The sequence below is a fragment of the Aedes aegypti genome, chromosome 2 (assembly GCF_002204515.2).
Source record: "Aedes aegypti strain LVP_AGWG chromosome 2, AaegL5.0 Primary Assembly, whole genome shotgun sequence".
NCBI lineage: Eukaryota > Metazoa > Arthropoda > Insecta > Diptera > Culicidae > Aedes > Aedes aegypti.
Window position 1 is genome coordinate 369896246 of NC_035108.1, and position 20679 is coordinate 369916924.

Genomic DNA, 20679 nt, shown 5'->3' on the forward strand with positions numbered 1-20679 from the left:
TTTTGCCTCAGTGCGGCCTTAAATGCCCTTATTCTAGCACACGCCTGATTTGATACCAATACAGAAAATATTTTATTTTGATCCAATCAATAGTCACTCACAATGTTGAGAATTGTTTTCTCCCTGTTACGGGGTCGTCCATTAATTACGTGGTAATTTTTCTATACCCCCTCCCTCCTTCTCACCATGGTAAGATTTTTTTGGTATGAAAATACAAAATAATTTGTATGGCGCGTTAGAAATCTTTAACCTCCCCTCCACCATCACCCCTTTCGTAAGTAATAGACGACCCCGAAGTTTCGCATTATTTGCGATATACCTATAAATAACGATACTTACACGGGGCTTCATGCTATCCATTTCGGCTACTAAAAAAAGCCTATAAGAAAACGCTTCATTTTCTAGCCAAAAACAAATTGATTTATTTTTCTTTCAAATCGTCTAACTCGTACAGCCCGATAATCTTGTCTCGAGCGAAGATTCAATTTAATATTATTTTCGGGGCTAATTAGATTAGCGATCTAATTATGAGCAGAGACTGCTGCTGCTGCTTGATTCGCTGTCCTTTATGGGAAACCTATAGGATGAAGAATTCAGAAAACAGAATGCTAGGAATGTGCAATTTTGGGTTAATTTAATTTACTGCTTCAGTTTTCAATTTGTTTTCGGAATTTATTTGAACGTCTAATTAACAGGAAAATGGGTAGAAGTAATAAAACTATTTCGAATTCAAAATATCTGAATAATATATAGTGTATTTCGAAGAAGGTACCTAGATAAACAGTTCGTTTATTAGTATAACTTGCCCCATTCCTTTTCCATAGGACTATTTAATAGTCGAGAAATTGTTTGAGCCCCGGTGTTCACAGTTCAGTATGCTTGATTATGTTCGGTTCCTGGAAGCTGCGTCTGGCGCCGGTCGTTCTGCTCGGGTTGGGCTCGATGGGCTCCTGTTGATGATGATGGGTTTGCCGCTGATTCAGCAGCAAGTTGCTGTTTGATTGGAGCTCATTATCCTCGCAGAAATGTTTGCTGATATGTGCGTTTTGATAACGATGATGATAATCATTTGCTATCATCCTGGCCGTAGGAGCGGCACTGGTGGTTGCCTCTGACAGTGTCTCCTTGGTGGGTGGTGGCGATGGTTGTTGATGGGAACGGACCACATTTACTACGCCGTGGGGCAGATGATTGTGCTGTTCCTGTTCCTGTCGTGCGCTGTCATTATCGTTACTGATATGTTTCGGACGGAGCAGTGGCTCACTGCTACCGGAAATGGTTTCCGCCTGAATCGGTTGGTGGTCATGGAGTGAAGGGAACTTTCGCCGTCGCTTTTGCTTGTGCCACCACGCTTCGTCATTCTTTCTAAACCACCTGTTGTACACCTGGTGTGGGGGGCAGAGAAGGCATACATTGTAATCAATCAGTGGTTGGCGAACAAATGTTTCATTAATACGTAGAATTTTGTCATTCAGACCTAAATCTGCCGTGAATCGCAAGTGAGTTGAGTTAAGTTTTCAATTTATCTTCCAATGCTCTTTCAGCTGCCTTACTGAGATCACAAGATTTGTTCAGAAAAAGTAGGATAAAACACCAAGTCAAATTGTCAGTCCATAACGAAAAGTAACCGCATATCAGTCTCACTACAGATTTCCGCATTGTGTTACACAAAAATGAACAGTATTTTGAACATCTTTATATTTTTCTTAGAAAGATATCGAGGTGAAAAGCAAATTGTGAGAGTTTCATTAAGATTTAAACATGTTTCAATCCTCTGGAATTTTTTGAATATTCGTATAGAAAACGAATTTAGAAACTTCACACCCCATTTTCTCAATGCCTACTTTTTACAGATGGAACTGACTTGCGATTCACGGCAGTAAACATGTATAAAAAACACAGTGTACATTTTCCAACGCAAACACAGTAAGAGAATAAGGACTATTTTTGGAACACACTGTTCATGAGAAATTCAAGTTTCAACCAATTTTTAATGTTTTGAATTCCCGAAAAATTATTTCACAAATATCAACGTTTATAACAATATATACTGTCTTTACACAGCGATGTTATCTTAAGCTTAAAAGTACCAGATTTTTTTTTTAATTTGCGTATCATTTGCATTGGCGTAGCTAGGATTTTTTTCTGGAGGGGGCCTAGGGGGGGCCTAGAAAATTCTTGATTTACCGAAGTAATAATCATGGTATTCGCAAATTTCGTAGTTTGCGAAAATTTGCGTTGATTTTATTTGTTTGTGTGTTTGTCTCGTATCAGCTATTATCTCTGAATATCAGTAATGCTTGTAAGTTACAATTTTCATTACGGAAAATTCGACTCGAATGCCACACGTATGGTAAAGTGTCCTAAATAAATATTAATAATAATAATAATAATAATTACGGAAAATATCAATTCTTTGTCTAATCCAGTAAAAAAATCCTTCAAAAATTTTTCCAAAGAACTCACGAAAATATCCCTTTGATGTTCTTGCACAAACTTTTCAAGTATCGGGAATCTCTTCATGAACTATTTCCGTACTTTTCCAGTGCAAAAACGCCTTTACCAGTTTTCACTCAGTTTTTGCTGGGACTCCCACGGAATAAGTAGTTATTAATAAACAGATTTTTTCCGGAGTTTCTTTAGGCTTTGTAATCTTGAATTTTTCAAAGAAACTGTATCAAATTGCTCAAAAGAAGACATCAGAATTTTAAACATTTCTCCATGAAGCTTAACTACGTACTTATCACACATAAATTTTAATTGTTGAAATTATCATTAAGTTGCGGGAACAAAGAGGGGGGCTTTCGACCGAATTCTATTTAGCAGCTCGCAAACTCCTTGATGTGGGTGCGAAGCAGCTGTAAGCTGGAATAATTCATTTTATTAGTTAATTCAGCCCACTATAGGGAAATTCAACTTACAAATTTCGGTGTTGAGGTTCAATTATCTTAGGAAATAGCCCATTGCCTCGATGATCGTACAGTATACATATCTGTGATGTAATTTTAGGTTAGATTTAAGAAAACTAGATTTAACGAAACTGTGATAACTTACTGTGATACAATAGTTGATAAAGTTTAGATGTAATGATCGTGTTACATATTTAACCATTCGCAAAGATTTTAGATAATTAGGGAAAATTCAATACTTTAACTAAGCTTCTTATAGCACATTCACGCTCTAGATTCTAAGAGTTTCAACTGTCCAAGTGAGAGATCGTTTAGCTCCATTGGAACAGTCAATCTAATACAAAGACAATACGGCGAGGCAGTGTTGGCAGCAACAAATGTATTAAGGATTTTCTGGAAATACTTAGGATTTCTCCAAGAAATATTACAGTAAATACTACTAAAATTGTGTTCGAAAATCTCTCTGAAATTCTTAAAGTCAGGGTGTCGACTACCTGGAAAAACCTGGAAAGTCAGGGAATGTCAGGGAATCCAATTTTTGACCTGGAAAGTCAGGGAAATTCACTACAGGTCAGGGTAAATTATCCATCGGCCAGAATGACATCTGCCAGAAAACCGTTCGCTAGAATGTGCCGTTTTCCAGAATCATTTTTCATTCATCAATTAATTCATGATGAAACAAGAAAATTGCATTTCCATTAACTGCGCGTTGTTCTTTATAGGAATATTGTACAACTACTAGGTAATTTCTCTGCGAGTGCATGTTTTCAATAGGCAATTTATTAGCATTGTGCTACTTTCCGCCAAATATTGGTACCTAATTGGTAACCCAATGTCGTTTCTTCGAACATCAGTTCCGCAAATGTCAGTACCCTGAATACCCTATTTTTTCGAGTAGTCTATTTCAAAGACAAGGACACCGTCTTCAGCCATTAGCTGCACAGACTGTAACTTAACACTAGACAACGGACAAGCATGCTCCAGTGGCACAGCCGAGAAACATTTCTGACGAAAAGTTTCAATGGCTGAAGCGGGAATCGAACCCACACCCCATGAAACGATGCGCTTAAATGCCTGACGACACTAACCGCACGGCCACGAGGCCCACATTTCCCCGAAAGATTTTTGGCACTCATAATTTTTTTTCTTCTCTTTTGATCAGCGGTTCTTTAAAATTTCACCGAAATAAGCATTTTTTCATTCGTTCCAGTTCATCACTTTGTCACTGAAGATTGTGTTTTATCCATTTTGAGCTGCATTTCTTTTAGGCCAGTCAATATAGGGTACCGGTACCAATGGTTGTAATGTACCAGTAGATTGGACTATGGAATAAAACGTGCATTTTTCAATAAAAACGACGTGTGCTATTTTTGGTGGATGAATCGCCTCTAGTTTAGTCGATTTGCCAATTTTCAGCTTTTTATTTTATCAAAAAGTCATAAAAATAATTAAGTTTATGCAAATAAAATTGCTCCCTTGCACCAGGAGTTGCCGTCGTGTTCCAGTAGTGGATCAACAGATGGAAGCAGTTTTTAAAATGGATTTTTAAAAATGAAAAAAGCCCCAGAGATGATGTTTAAGCTTCATTCGAAGGATATTAGTTGCTGTTCCGAGGAAAAAATGTTAAACTTGTGTAAAAAATACCATTTTGTTTAAAATTCATTGTATCATTCCCGGAACACGTGTACCAATAGTGGCTCAAGTGATTTTATGTTAAAAAATAGTTTTCTCACTTTTTTCATATTTTTTCCATATAGCAGAGGTTGAAATCTTTCTGTTGACGCCAAAAGATCTCTGTTTAGGCTTTTCGTTATTTTGATATGATTTTTTATAGCTTAGGTAGTCCACTAATGGCACCGGCACCCTACCATGTGATCGTTTAAGGGGGAGGGGTGGTCCTACCCAATTACCACTATACATACAAATTTCAGGTCATTTGTGTGAATGGATTGCGGGGAAAGTGGGAAAAGAGTCATTTGGGTACCTGTTGCTCGGGGAAAGACATTCGAGATAACGACATTCGGGTAAAAGTAGCACAAGCAATTTCTAGTGATATTGGTCACCTAAATTTCAAAATTATGCGGTAAAAACTACCATTTTAGGGGGTTAAATTTTAAGCGCTCGCACCAGCAATTTTCAGCAGACCAGAAATGCGCTTGGATCTACCATGTCTGTAGTAGAAATCATATTGATGAAAATGATTTCTGTCAAATGTACCAGTAAGGTGATGGGATGTACCACAAACATTTACATGGGATGTACCACAAAATTTACTCTGAAATTCCATGGTAGGTTTAAAAATGGGCGTAGTCAGCTAAAATAGTAATTTTCACCACACAATTTTTTCCCGTGTACTTGATATGTTTTGCGACAAAAAAGAATTCTCCATTCTTCAAAAATAGGATGCTCTGATAAATTCTACAACTATCTCATTTCTCTGAAAACTCCTGAAAGTTGTTATAGTAAATGTAACTTCGGTTTGTGAATGGAGGCATTAATTACTTTATTGAATATAATATATAACGTAATATTAGATATTTACGAGATTTCTATATACCTTGCAACTATTTGTGCCATCTATAGTTGCAAGGTATATAGAAATCTCGTAAATATCTAATGAACTAATCCAAGCCACAAAACTTTAAACAACAGCTTATGGTGAAAAGAAGGAAGAATCTCTTGTAAAATTTTCCAAATCACTATTCCCTATACAATTTATATTAAAAAAAAAACATTGTTATTGAAAATAAAAAATAGATAGAAATCGTATGGAATTTACTATTAATTATAAAACAACATAATCTCATATTATAATATCTCTGTTTGAAATCGTATCGATAATAGTTGCAACGTATATCGAAATCTCGTAAGTATGTAATGAACTTGTTCTTAAGGAGCAACAAAACTTTGAAGAACAGCTTACACTGGAAGAAAAGGAGGAATCTCTGGTGAAGTCGTCCAAATCATAATTCGCTGTACAACTTATATTTAAAAAAAAAACCTTACTTATCCGTCATGCTGAATGTTTAATCGTATCATTTTATCAGTAAGCATTATCTTTCATACAAATTTTAGCATGTTTTAATGAATGAAATTGTAATTCTATTGTATGTTCTTCTTCTTTCTAGTTTTACATACCCTCCGGATTAAGCGCTGTCCGTTTAACTCATATTTATAAAGTACCAAAGGTTGATGTTGATCATTGAATGCCCGAAAAGTCGATATATATTTTTTTAACCGTTAGGAAGTACCTAAACCAAAACTATTAGAATCACAATACCAAAATCGGATATCAGAAGCTTGATTACTAAGTCAACTGGAGATGTTCAAGAGACCCTGAACTTTTTTGATTATGCCATCAAAAATAATCTCAGAAAAAATGTAAATGTTCTGACTCGTTTGTTCCTTCTATAATTGTAAACTTGATTAATCTGAGAAAAAAAAAAATTAAAAAAAATCTAGGACATGATTCATTTTGGGGAATGGTACATACTGACGAATGGTTATCAGGTGAACCCTACATACTGGCAAGTGGTTTTCTGGCATATGGTACTTTCTGGCAGATGTCATTCTGGCGAATAGTTTTCTGGCAAATATCACATAATCGATTCATGCAACTCAGTTAAAAAAATCACCTATCAGTACTCTAAAGACAACGTGAACAAGTCGACACTTTTAGCATCGAACCATTCAAAGGTTATTTTTATAATGAAAGGAAAGGTATGGGATTTCTTCTTCTTCTTCTTCTTCTTCTTCTTCTTCTTCTTCTTCTTGGCATTCACGTCCTCACTGGGACAGAGCCTGCTACTCAGCTTAGTGTTCTTATGAGCACTTCCACAGTTATTAACTGAGAGCTTTCTTTGCCAAAGTTGCCATTTTCGCATTCGTATATCGTGTGGCAGGTACGAAGATTCTCTATGCCCAGGGAAGTCAAGGAAATTTCCATTACGAAAAGATCCTGGACCGACTGGGAATCGAACCCAGACACCTTCAGCATAGCTTTGCTTTGTAGCCGCGAACTCTAACCACTCGGCTAAGGAAGGCCCCGGGGATTTCTAATGCTATGTGAAACATGTACAAGAGTTTATATCGACACATACAGTGACGGATTGGTCATATTTTGTTGAATCAATTTATATAAGTAACATTCCCACCGTTGTCACGATAAAAATACATTTTATAATATGTTGTACATTTAAAATAAAAACATGAAACGAGCTCACCAAATTGATCATCCATCCATGATTGAGCAGCTGTAAGCTACTTTAATCAGCATGCTCATTTCACAAATACAAAATACAACTCCGGTGATGTGAAAACCCGAACTCGATTGCACTCGTTTGTCGTTTGACATACAGTGGAAAGGTATAAAGTCATTTGGTATAATGGTCGTTTCTCATAAGTTGATAAGAAGTTACTGCATTGCTACATTAAGATTGTATCCCGTTTGGCATAAAGCCGTTTGGTGTAAGACCTTTTGGCATAAGGTCATTTACTATAAATGCCGTTTGGCATAAAGTTGTTTGGTATAATAGTTGTTTAGCATAATGGTCGTTTAGGATCAAAAGTGATTAAAAATCACCAGAATAAAACACAATATATTACTATTCTCTTGTCGTTTTCCACACTGCATTGCAAAATTGGCTGTTCTCCAATTGATAATCCAAAGAGAAAATCGATGAAGTGAAATCGATCAATGCTATTATGTGCGTCATATGATAATTAATGCGAGATATTCATAATACCTCCTTTTACTTATAATTAGAATGTATACAACAATCCGACAATATTTTTTGCAACATAAAAGCTCTAAAGAACAATCTATGTTTGATTATACTGAATATTTCAGATTCAAACATTATAGCTAAAATTATTTATTTATTTCTTACATCTTCAACTAGTGTTGCACAGATATTTACTTAGGCTAGATATTTAATTCAATCAGGTAGACCTAAACACCTCATTTTATCCACTGCTAGCAGGTGCGGTACTTTATCAAAAGCCTTGCTGAAATCAACATATACTGCATCAACTTGACGTCTTTTTTCAACTGAAGTAACCAGCAAGTTTACAAAAACCATTAGGTTGGTGGTTAAAGAACGTCTCTTCACAAAGCCGTGTTGATATTCCGAAATAATTGGCTGAACTGCTTGGTACACAGCATGGTATACGATCCTTTCCAAAGCTTTCGGATTACAGCTCAGAATCGAAATTCCGCGATAATTTTCGACATTGTGGTAGTTCCCAGTCTTGTGAATAGGCGTGATGGAAGCAATTTTTCATACAGTCGGAAAGACACCATTTAGCAGTGAGCGATTGAAAATTATAGTGATAGGTGCGGCGAGCGATGCAGCAAACTGCCTAACAAATTTAGGTGGTAAGTTGTCGGGGCCAGGTCTTTTAGAGGGATCAACGGATGAGAGGAGTTTCTTTATCTCCTCAAAAGTTACATTTAACTGCGGTACTGGAAAATCGTCATGCATCAAACTGCTCTGCCATTCGCGGTGTTCATCCGAAGAATGAGAAGGAGCGGTATTTGAAAAACTTTGCGAAAAGATTATGAAGACAGTATAGCTCAAAAGAACAGCCTATGTTTAAAAGAAGGTTAAATTTATTGTAATTCAAATTAAGGCGAAGTAGGCCGTCATTGAAATTTGCACTGGGCATCGATGATTCTGGTCAATCCGTCTTACGATTGCGAACTAAAGAAAATCACTAGGTTTTGCACTGACATTGCTGAAAATGTATCAGCATACTTTCTATATGTAAGCGCAAGTAGTGATACTTTTATGAATCAATATTACTTAAGATGACTGAGTTTTATCACTTTGAAATTGCAATTTGGAAAATCAACATGGCTACCAAATCGAATGACGGGCTACTTAGCCTTAACGGCCTATAATAATTGTTACATCATGTTTCGGAAGAACATCCTATGTTTAAAATAAGCTTCAAGGGCCTTCCATAGCCGAGCGGTTAGAGTCCGCGGTTACAAAGCAAAGCCATGCTGAAGGTGTCTGGGTTCGAATCCCGGTCGTTCCAGGATCTTTTAGTAATGGAAATTTCCTTGACTTCCCTGAGCATAGAGTATAAGCCATTTCACGGCGGAATTCTCTCTCTTTCGCTCTTCAGCAAAACTTGAAAACAATGGTGCCAGTACCTGTCAACTTTGAATTTGACGTTTTATCAGTCTCACTAACACAAAGGCAAATCACCTCCTTTGATTCGTTTGCAGGCGACGATTTTGTCGGTCTGTTAAAAAATTGGCAGCGAATTATTTACTTATCATTAATGAAAAAACAGCGTTTCAAAATGATTATTTGTATATGACGCCTTCGATTTTAACATTAGTAGACTAGTTTTTAAAAATGGGATTAAGGATCTTTAAGCAGCCTGTGTGACTTTTGTCAAAGATGTAGAATAAATAAATAAATAAAAAGAATATACTAGTCAACGTGATTGGCGATGCGAAATTTGAGAACCAATGCCGATTGAAAATCAACTTCATTCAGCAGCAATTTCCTTCGTTCAAGTCTCCCGCAGACAGCTCACCTGATAGGGATCGATTTGCCAGTGCTTGTGGAAGGATATGCTGGCCGGGTCCAGGGTTTCCGGTGGGTAGTCGGAGGGCCGCGCCTGGTGGAAGAGCGGCGAGTGAATCGGTCGTACCCCCAGCCGATACAGGCAAGCTGCAATGATCATATCGTCCGGTGAGGAAGCCGAAGGACACTCGCATGACCGTAGCAATGCGCCAAGGATCCGCACACTAATCACTATTCCGCCCCCTCCGGTGACGTAGTTGTAGCCCTGGCCGTCTTCGGCGAGCAAATGATAGCCGTAGCGTTCGCCAATGTACACGTCTTGGGATGGATCGAAGGCGCTCAGGAAGCGAGTCAGGGCTGAGGGGCTGTGAAGGGAAAGAAATAAAATTGAGCAATTTATTGGACAGACCAGGACCGTGTGCCATGCCCTGACTGGGAACGATGGAAACGGCTACCGCAAGCATGATTTACGGCGAATGCTTTCCAATGGAAGGGTGACATTACGGATAAGGTTGACTTTCCTCCAGCGTATAATGAGACCACAAGGAGAAAAATTAGTAGGTATCAGGCACTGAATATTCCATCGGTGGATGATTTGAAGATTCTTATCGTGAGCCTGAATCTTGATTTAATGCAATGATTGATTAGTAAAGTCCTTCCGTGTTAGCTTATGCCACCCACCGAATTTTCTCAGCTATGGTAATCAATTTACTTCGTTTCCTTAGTATGATGAGTAGTATATGTAGGTCATAGTACACAGATGCCAGATGCTCTTCAGAACGGCCATTCATGTTTTCAAATTCTGGCTTTACTGCTTACGAAAAAACTTAAAGAAAGTTTAAAATCCCCAATTTGAAGCAAGGAAAAAAAAAGAATGTCCTGCGAACTAGACAATAATTTCCAGTTTTGTTCATGTTTTCATGAACGGTACAAAATTATTTGGTAGTTGGCGAAGCTGCTCATGCAAAATCGATATAGCTCAATATTCCAAACTTGACTTTTATTCAAGTGGAATTATGCATAGGTATTATTCATTGCGTTTTAGCATGAGCATGAGCATGGATGACTGTTTCGTAGCTGCGCTCCGTGATTGACCAGAACAATCGAAGTTGTACAGAGATTTAATGAATGGTGCTTTTTTAATTTCTTTAATACAGTCATCTCTCCAAAACTCGATATTGGTCAAGTTAGGCAGATATCGAGTTATTGAACACAAAACCAGTGCAACTGCAATTAAAAGGGACCATCGAGTTAGCCATAAAAATAAACATTTAATATGGTTCTCTAACTTGATATCGAGATACGGAATATCGAGTAAGGGAGAGTTAACTTTAGTATCATTCTAACATTACATTCATGTCTGTGTTAGAAAACAAAATCATGTGAATGTCCATTAGTGTGGGACAAAATTTAGATTCTCGCTCCAGTCCACTTTTTGGATTGCATTTAGGCCCCATAACAACTGGGTGGAATTTCAGCTCGATCAAAGTTTGTATGGGATTAACTATGGGAAACCTTACTTTTGCAAAGAAAAATCGCCAGAGGTCGCCCATTGAACTCTATAAAAATTCTGAACACAGACCTCGATAGGTATATCTACGATGAAGATTATTGCCGAAGACTGCGAAATAATCCGACACTTGTGGAAAAAGTTATTAAGCATGGCAAAATTAGCATATTAAGGCAAAAATAGAATTTTCAGAACAGAATTGAACATTCTGTTCAAATTGACCTTTTAAAGTTTACTGATGGATGAGAGCGAACTGATTGGACGATGTCTGGAAGCTTCTGCATGAGTTTTGTCCGGTTTTCAAATTGGTACAACCTTAGCATTTTTCCATTTGTCAGGAAAATATGCCAACTGAAAACATTTATTAAATATATCAACCAAGAATGATAAGTTGCTCTCTGAAAGTTTTTTTGGTGAGGATGTAGAAAACTCCATCATCGCCAGGGGTTGATAATGGTATTTCTCACTTCTTTCAAATTAGTCTCTCAAGAATGTTCTAAATCTTTCGGAAAATACTTTAGAAGTTCTGAGTAACTTGATTTTCTATAGGACAAATTCAACAATTGAATTTGTTTAAGTTTCGAGAGCATTGTCAATATCAAGTTTTTGCAAAGAAATTTTAACATCAAGTTTACTACAGTCATCTCTCCCTTACTCGATATTGAAGGGACCATCGAGTTAGGGAGGTATCGAGTTACAGAACACAAAACCAGTGCAACTGCGATCCTAGGGACCATCGAGTTAGCCATGAAAACCAACTTTTACTATGGTTCTCTAACTCGATATTGAGATACGGAATATCGAGTAAGGGAGAGTTAACTGTATTAATGTATGTTTCATATGTATTCCAGGGGCCTTCCTTAGCCGAGTGGTTAGAGCTCGCGGCTACAAATCAAAGCCATGCTGAAGGTGTCTGGGTTCGATTCCCGGTCAGTCCAGGATCTTTTCATAATGGAAATTTCCCTGACTTTCCTGGGCATTGAGTATCATCGTACCAGCCACACGATATACGAATGCGAAAAATAGCAAATTTGGCAAAAAAAGCTCTCAGTTAATAACTATGGAAGTGCTCATAAGAATACTAAGCTAAGAAACAGGCTCTATCCCAGTAAGGACGTTAATGCCAAGAAAAAGAAGAAGATATGTATTCCAGTCAGCTCGATAATAATTGAAGTGGAGCTGATAGGATTGATGATCGCTTCATGGGATATATGAAATGTAGCAGGGACATGATCAGAATCAAAATCAGCATGAGTAACCAGTTGACTAAAAAGGTGACTAGAATCGTTTAAGACCAAATCAATCGTAGAAGAGTTTCTAGAAGAGGCAAACGAAGTAGGGCTATCAGGGTATTGAATTGAGAAATATCCTGAAGAGCATTCATCAAATAAAATTTTGCCTTTGGTATTACTTTGCGAATTATTCCATGAGCGATTTTTGACATTGAAGTCACCAATGCACACTGGTCCAGGAAGCTAATTTAGGCTTATTTAGGTTTTCGTCAAGATTTATTGATTTTAGAGCCATAGTTTTTTTCTGAGAATATGTTCAGAATTTTCAGTGCTACAAAATTTACGGGTCAAAAAATGTTTTACGATGATCGCAAGAGTGACGTATACACCAACTTTTTTATTTTAACGAATCGTAAGTTGGTATGTTCAGCAATGTTGTAGCAAATTATTATAGAAACAACTTTGCCGAACAAACTTTTTCTCGGTTTTGGTTAAAAGCCGAGATAATTGAGTATTTTAATAAAAAAACGTTTTTTGTTCTTAAGTGTTTTATTTTTTTGTTTTATTGATCTACTATGTTCTACAAAGTTTTTATACTTATCATTAGCTACAACTTTGCTGAATATACCAAAGTTATATTTCTTGTGATTTTCATGTTATTTGTTATTTTCATGTCATCTTAAAATTAGCTATTTTGTATGCCTTGCATCTTAACTATGAGCACCTCAAAAAATATGTCTTTCCACCAAATGATTTTGCAGTCTTTCAAGTACAGCAAAATTTGGAGAAGATGATATTTTTCTATCTCGTTTAAAATCAGATAAACGATATAAGATAAATCCATATTTATTGAATATTCATACATGTTCAACTCACATAAATCATGGCTACCTAAGCATATCAAACCAAATATATATAATACGTGTATTTCAGTTGTTTCAGATTAACATGGAAGCTTCCCTAGAATTATCTACTAAAAGTATTTTGAAATATTCTTTGCCTTCGAATTTTCACAGGAAATTTGTTGAAAACCTCCAGTAATGCTTTTGTTTCCGAAATATGCACAGTGGTGAAGGAATATGTGGAAACTATACAGCTAAATATCCGAGATTTGTTAAAATATTCATGAAGAAATTTATTAGGATCTCCCATGATTTTTTTTTCACATACTTTTATCAATTATGAATCCAATTTCTGGGATTAAATTATTGTGAAAAACAAGGCTGGAGTTTTTAGAAGCTTTCTGGCAGTATTCGAGGAAATCCAGAAAGCATGGAAAGATTTCTGTTAGATTTCTTAAAAGATTCTAACCACTTGGAATTTTTTGTTGTAGTTCATTGAAGAGCTGTTAATTATCCTATAATCATTCAACTCTAGATAAAATATTATAAATAATCACTAATCCTTCATTCTTATGTGCTCCATTCATGGTTTCTACCAGCATCAACATTTAGTTGTTTCTCCTTACTTCGCATGATGCTTTCATGAGAACCTTCGTGCAAAAATCTTTTTATACTCCAAAACAACACTTCAAAAAATCTGAACAAAAAAGGCAAATTCTAGGAATTTTGTAAAAAATGCAGAATTCTTTTTCGTATGATATCTGATTTGACGGATTTCACGCTAACTCGACACGCGATTGGCAGCACCCCTTCAGAATTCAATGAAACTTTCTGGATGTCAAAAGTATGTGAAACTAAGATACTTTGCATACTTTGTTTTTTCAAAATCGATCTAGACTAACATTTGGAAAGGATCAAAGTTTTTTTTTACTTTTTTTTTGTAAATCCGTATAACTCAAAAACGGTAAGACCAAAAAAGGGTTTTATGGGGGACTGTCGTGAAATTTCCTGACGTTTTAGAGAAAAATATTAAAAAACTAAAAACACATTTTCTACACTGAAAAACAAATTATTCAAAACTTTAAAGTTGATTAAAAAAAACGGCCACTTCAGATTTTGATCATCCTTAAGCAAAAAGTTTCGTAATTAAATTTACTAAAAGTCGCCCATACATTGCAAATTGGCCATATTTTAGAGAAAAAAGTTTTTCTAACATCGAATTTTTTAAGTCCCAAAGTTTTTTTTTACTTTTTTTTATAAACTCGTATAACTCGAAAATGGCAAGACCTACAAAAAAGTGTTGTATGGGGGACTGTCGTGAAATTTCCTGAAGTTTGAGAAAAAAAATATTGAAAAAAAAAACACATTTTCTACACTAAAAAAAAATATTCAAAACTTTAAAACGGCCATTTCAGATTGTGATCATCCTTAAGCAAAAGTTTCGTAATTAAATTTACTAAAAGTCGTCCATACATTGCAAATTGGGCAAATTTTAGGGAAAAAAGTTTTTCTAACTTCGAATTTTTTAAGTCCAAAACTTAATTTTTTTTTTTCAAAGATTTTGTTTTAAACCGTCAAATATGATCGTGTTTTCAAGTGATAAATGAGTTTGAATCAGAAAATAGATTGTATTTTTTATTGAGAATAGTTAAAAAACGGAATTATACAGTGATTATGTTTTTTAAATGAAGGCAATCAATGGTCTTCGCCTCTGCCTATGAGGAAATCAACTCCGTCTAACAATCCGACGGATTTTTATGGTTCTAAAGGTATCACAACAGTATTGCAAACATTGAAAAGTTACAACCTTATCCATATCCCATTAAATTCTCTTCTAGAAAAAGTTTTGTGAAAAATAACTTACTAAACGTACCTGCGTTAAACGCCAGATGAATAAGAAATAATGAATATGTTTGTATTATTATCTACCTAAAAAAGTTGATAAGCTCATAACTCATGATTTTATTTGCAAATAACAGTCTTCTTTTTCACGAAACAAAAAAGACTCCTTAAAACAAGGTTAAATACTGGTAATTAACGACTTTTCTGAAAATTATAACGCTGCTCAAGGATATCACTGGTATAATTCCCAATTCTAAATTTCTCATAAAAAAGATAATAAATTGGAAAATGTTAGTTTTATTATAATATCAGACCCATGACACAGTAGCAGTTCAGCTATTTATTTCAAAATTGATAAATTTTGTTAAACAAATCAAAAGTTATTTTTAAGTCAGATGGAGCTGCAGCTCATTATAAAAATAGAAAAAAAATTGCCAGCTTATGTAATTTCAATAAAATACATGGATTGGAAGCAGAGTGGCACTTTTTTGCCACATCCCACGGCAAAGGCCCCTGTGACGCTATTGGTGGCACTCTCAAGCGAATGTCAAAAAAAGCAAGTCTTGCAAAATACTATGGAAACACAATCGCAACTCCGCGAGAACTATTCGACTGGACAGTGAAACAAACTGATACATGTATCACCAAATTAAATTTCTGTTATATATCTAATGAACAATATGTTAAAATGTCAGAGGAATTGGTGGAATTGTTTGATAAGGTTAAAACTGTCCCTGGTACCCAAAAATATCATTGTTTTATGCCTACTAGTGATACACAAATTGCAGCCAAACGGTATACCAATTCAGAGGATGAACCAAAAATATTCAATTTATTCAGTAAAGCCCAAAAATAATGTAAATATTCATGTGCAGATACTACGTTTTAGGATATATAGCAATAATAAAAATAAAAACAAACCACGACTTTTTTCATAAGCATAATATTGACCCTTTCCAGACACCTGTTAAGATTAGCTTAGACCAAATAAGAAATTAAATTTTATTGTGATATCTTTCCAACCATAAAAAAAACCATCGGATTGTTAGAAGGAGTTGATTTTCTCATACAAGGTATGGTGCGAGATCAATTGAATTTAATTTAAAAAAAACTGTATAATTCCGTTTTATTTCTTTTAACTACTCCCAATAAAACAAATATAATCTATTTTGTGATTAAAACTCATTTATCACTTGAAAATATGATCATACTAGCGATTTGAAGCGAAATAAAAATTAAATAAAAAGTTCATTTTGGACTTAAAAAATTCGATGTTAGAAAAACTTTTTTTCTCTAAAATATGCCCAATTTGTAATGTATGGACGACTTTTAGTAAATTTAATTACGAAACTTTTTGCTTAAGGATCACAATCAGAAGTGGCCGTTTTTTTAAATCGACTTTAAAGTTTTGAATATTTTTTTTTTCAGTGTAGAAAATGTGTTTTTATTTTTTCAATATTTTTTTCTCAAACTTCAGGAAATTTCACGACAGTCCCCCATACAACACTTTTTTGTAGGTCTTACCGCTTTCGAGTTATACGGGTTTATAAAAAAAAAGTAAAAAAAAACTTTGAGACTTAAAAAATTAGATGTTAGAAAAACTTTTTTCCCTAAAATATGCCCAATTTGCAATGTATGGACGACTTTTAGTTAATTTAATTACGTAACTTTTTGCTTAAGGATGATCAAAATCTGAAATGGCCGTTTTTTTTAATCGACTTTAAAGTTTTGAATATTTTTTTTTTCCAGTGTAGAAAATGTGTTTTTAGTTTTTTAATATTTTTTACTAAAACGTCAGGAAATTTCACGACAGTCTCTCATACAACACTTTTTTGCAGGTCTTAACGTTTTCGAGTTATACGGGTTTATAAAAAAAGTATAAAAAAAACTTTGACCCTTTCCAAATGTTAGTCTAGATCTATTTTGAAAAAACAAAGTATGCAAAGTATCTTAGTTTCACATAGTCTTCACACCCAGAAAGTTTCATTGAATTCTGAAGGGGTGCTGCCAATCTCTTTGACGAGTTGGCGCGAAATCCGTCATTTTTGAAAATTTATCAGGGATTCCCCAACAAATTTCTTCCAAGATTAAAATTCAGTAAAATCTTACATTCTGAATTTTACAAAAAAGACATTTCTGCCAATGTTCACCAATATTTTTGCGTTATAATTCTACAGTTTTACCAGTTAAAATAACTCCTAAAAAAAATGTTAACAATTCGTTAACAATTATATCCTTTTGTAATGTCTTTTATTGTCCATCATAAAATACGAAAGAAAAAGAACAATATTTTTTGTAGTAAATCCTACAAAAACAACTTTTTTGGCGAAATTTCTGACGATATACCTTAATCGTCAGAAATTTCACCAAAAAAGGTTCAGAAATCATTAATAGAATTAAAAAAAATCAGACAGGGTTTTAGTGAGTTTTCTTTTTCAAATTCAGCTTAAGCTAAAATTATCCCACAAATTTCTTAAGAAAAGTTTCTTCCAAAACTTTTGTTTCTGTATGTTACTCTTAACCCTCTAATACCCAACTTTTCATTTTCAATCTAAATATCATTTTTCGTTATCTTAAATCGCTCTTAACACGTTGTGGGCAATGGTTTATTTTTGCAAATCTATGAATTTTAGTTTTTCATTTTTATAATTTTTATTTCTGAACATACCTATCCTTTTTATTTTTTTCTTGAAGCCTCTTCTAGTTATTGGTTTTTGGCAATAATAAAAATTCAAGTTTTTACGTTTTTTTTTTAATATTAGGTTTTTAATTTTTTTTTCTGAATTTTTATATTTTTCATGTAAACAGGTTTGGAATTACTTTCGTCTTTGTCTGCGATAGGTTGATCGTAGAAAAAAAAAATAAAGGTAACATTTTTTTTATATTTCACGTTAAATGAACCCCAGGCATTTGTAGGTTATATGAGAATATTATTTTTCAAACAATTTTCAAAAATACGAAACACTTTCAAAAGTCATAAAAACATTTCTTATATGCGTGTTATGAGTCAAGGTTTAAGCCAAAAATAAAATCATTTTGATTTCCAAGCTACGAAAACATTTACAAAATTCCAAAGTTTACTCCGTCTTAAGGCGGGGTTGGGTATTAGAGAGTTAGAATTTATAAATGGTTAGTTTATAAAGAACTCCCAAAAATATTGAGGTTTTTCTGGAGTTGTTAGATAGATTTCTAAATGTTATTAAATGATTGACATTCGGAAAACATATGCAGTAATTTCCAGAACATAAAAGAATGAAATCTGTTGATTTTTTTTAATTTTTGGAATTTTTTTTATTACTTTCGATAAGAAGACTGCAAGTGGTAGTCAAAATACGCGTATCTGTCAAAGATAAGCATTTAGGGTGGAATTAAAAGGTACAAGGTACTCCAATCTACTTTTTAGTTTCTCTATTGAGATTCTGCTCAGAGCATTCGAATACATTGAAAATGAGTGAAAATGAGAATTGTTCTACATTCTGTCTGAGGAATTCCGGCTATGAAAATTATTTTTGAATTTGAACAAATTTTCGACGCTTCGGGAAAGTCAATCTAATCATCAATTTTCGAATATATCGTCTAGAGCCTTACCTTAAAATCGTATCGTCATCTACGAGCATAATCCAACTAATGACGTCTGCCAGGGCCCGATTGCGAAACATTTCCTCCTGCACCAGGTGCAGAATTTCCAACGTTTTCGCACAATGACCGATGCTAGTGTTGGGAATCGTGGTCGCAATCGTCGGTATGCTGGCATCTGATGGTGGCAACATTCCACCGGGACCCCGGACGGGATGCGACACGATAGACAGTCCACGTTGGAAAGGCAGACACGGAACGAAAAATGGGAAAGTTATGCAATCAAACTTTGATATCGATATATTTTTCAATATTTAATAAAGCGTTTGACGAAGGTACGGCAGCAAAACGAAAACTTACCACCAATGTCGCTGTATAGCCGCAAGTGTTGTACGTAGCGGGCCCAGGTGTGCAACAGAACCGGGACACGTTCGGCGTGGAACTTTTCGCACGTTTTCACGGCGAACAGAATGGGGGCCGATGGCATCTCGGTGCGCTCTCGGTTTGCAGCAACAGGTGGGTGGTTCTAGGAAATGGAAAAATTCGTAATGGATTGGAGATTATTGAATCCAAGACTGGCGTTGAAGGAATAGACATGTACAGTATTGGACAATAGATTTGAAATTTTCACTGCGCGTTTGACATAACTTGAATTTTGAAAAATATTTTTGAGCGGTTTTTCAATCACGAGTTCAAAAGTAACAACGATTTGAAGAAAGTGTAATTTCAGACGAAATATCATAAATGATTTATTTGAAAAAAGGAAAGCTCTTCATAACCACTGACTTTAGCAAAGTTGTTCATCTAGATTAAATCTACAACTGTGTTGCAAATACCATGAAGCTATTCAACTTTTTGTGACATCAATCATTGAAATTATAAAAAAAAACATTTTAGTCGAACCGTACTCGTACTTTGTACTCGTGATTGGAATAGGGAGCCGGATGAATAATGGAGTAGTCGGATGAAGCCAAGTAGCTCTGCACCCCATATGTTGAAATACAAGTAATCTCTGAAGAACTGTGAAAATTTCATTCAAATCGGCCCATTAATAACTTTGACCTGACCCTCCAAAGTTGCCCATTTTGTATTGACAATCAAAAAAAGTTGCAAATATATTGTACAATTCTGCGTTAAGAATTCGACGAAATTGGGATGATTTGAAAGATGGTATCGTAGCGATTCACCAATAAGGGAGACTGGTTTGACTTGATCCCACCGCTACCTTATTTTCTCGGAAGGTAAAACAGTTTTATTCCAAGAAATTTTTAGCGAAATGTCAATGTCAGAACAGAAAATTCAGCCCGTGTTAGGGATATTATAGGTATAATAGATACATTTGGAAAATGTTTATTTCAAAACCATCAAATGGTAATACTTTAAGACCCTATTTCAACAACAAATTATTGAAATCACGGTAATTTATTTGTTAAGGAAGATTGACTGGACTATGATGATAATAATTGGAGATTTCGGCTTTCAGTCACGAATTAATAATTCAATTAATAATCAACGGGTAATTTTATTGTATTTCGATATTCTTGTCTCTTTTCTACAAGTTTTAAAAAAAGATTTTCTACTTTTAGAATCTGTGTCAATTTTGATTGTTGATCTTCTGGTCCAGATCCGTTACGAAATTTCATGGGCTACCGATATTTTCCTATGTTCAGTTATTCGCTTTTCAAAACAGTGCTTTAATGAGAGTTCGTTGTGAAAAAAATTAAGCAATTAAGTGCTGTTTTTGAGAAATGTATATTGATGTTTCTTGTACCACTCTGACCGTATAAGAATATTCAATAAACATCGTATTGCAATTTTAACTTTAAGGAGACAACTCAATCGATTTGTATATTTTTTTCGGAGAATCTTCTTATCATCTGACATTGAATATCCCACATTTGTTTTGGATAAATTGGCTAAAAACTAAATTGTGGTCGAAGAAATTTTATATGGGGTTATCCCTAAGGAATATTGGAATATCTTCAAAATCAGATAGCCAATGATCAATATCGACACCGATTCTGAAAGTAGAATATATTTTTTGAGAACTTGTAAATAATGGTGCAAAATATTGAGAAACAAAAAAGTTATTAGTACGGCATGCTGCATTCATTCATGGTGAAACATAATATCAAATGTCAGGAAAACGAGGTACAACATTCGATTGTACCCCGTTTGGCATAAAGTCGTTTGGCATAATGGTCGTTTGGCATAATTGCCGTTTGG

The 20679-nt window shown here is 34.9% G+C and overlaps 1 protein-coding gene across 9 annotated transcripts in view; it reads right to left on the reverse strand.

Annotated features, from left to right (window-relative positions):
- Positions 1-728: 728 nt before the first annotated feature.
- LOC5566374 (beta-1,3-glucosyltransferase) overlaps positions 729-20679 on the reverse strand; it is a 121019-nt gene continuing 101068 nt past the window's right edge. For all 9 annotated transcript variants that reach the window (XM_021846675.1, XM_021846674.1, XM_021846673.1 and 6 more), the window contains 4 exons: positions 18814-18979; positions 18466-18631; positions 9462-9816; positions 729-1385 (listed from right to left, as the gene is read on the reverse strand). In XM_021846675.1, coding sequence (XP_021702367.1) covers positions 864-1385; positions 9462-9816; positions 18466-18631; positions 18814-18979 — 1209 coding nt within the window. In that variant the 3' untranslated portion in view covers positions 729-863. The remainder of the gene's footprint in view (positions 1386-9461; positions 9817-18465; positions 18632-18813; positions 18980-20679) is intronic.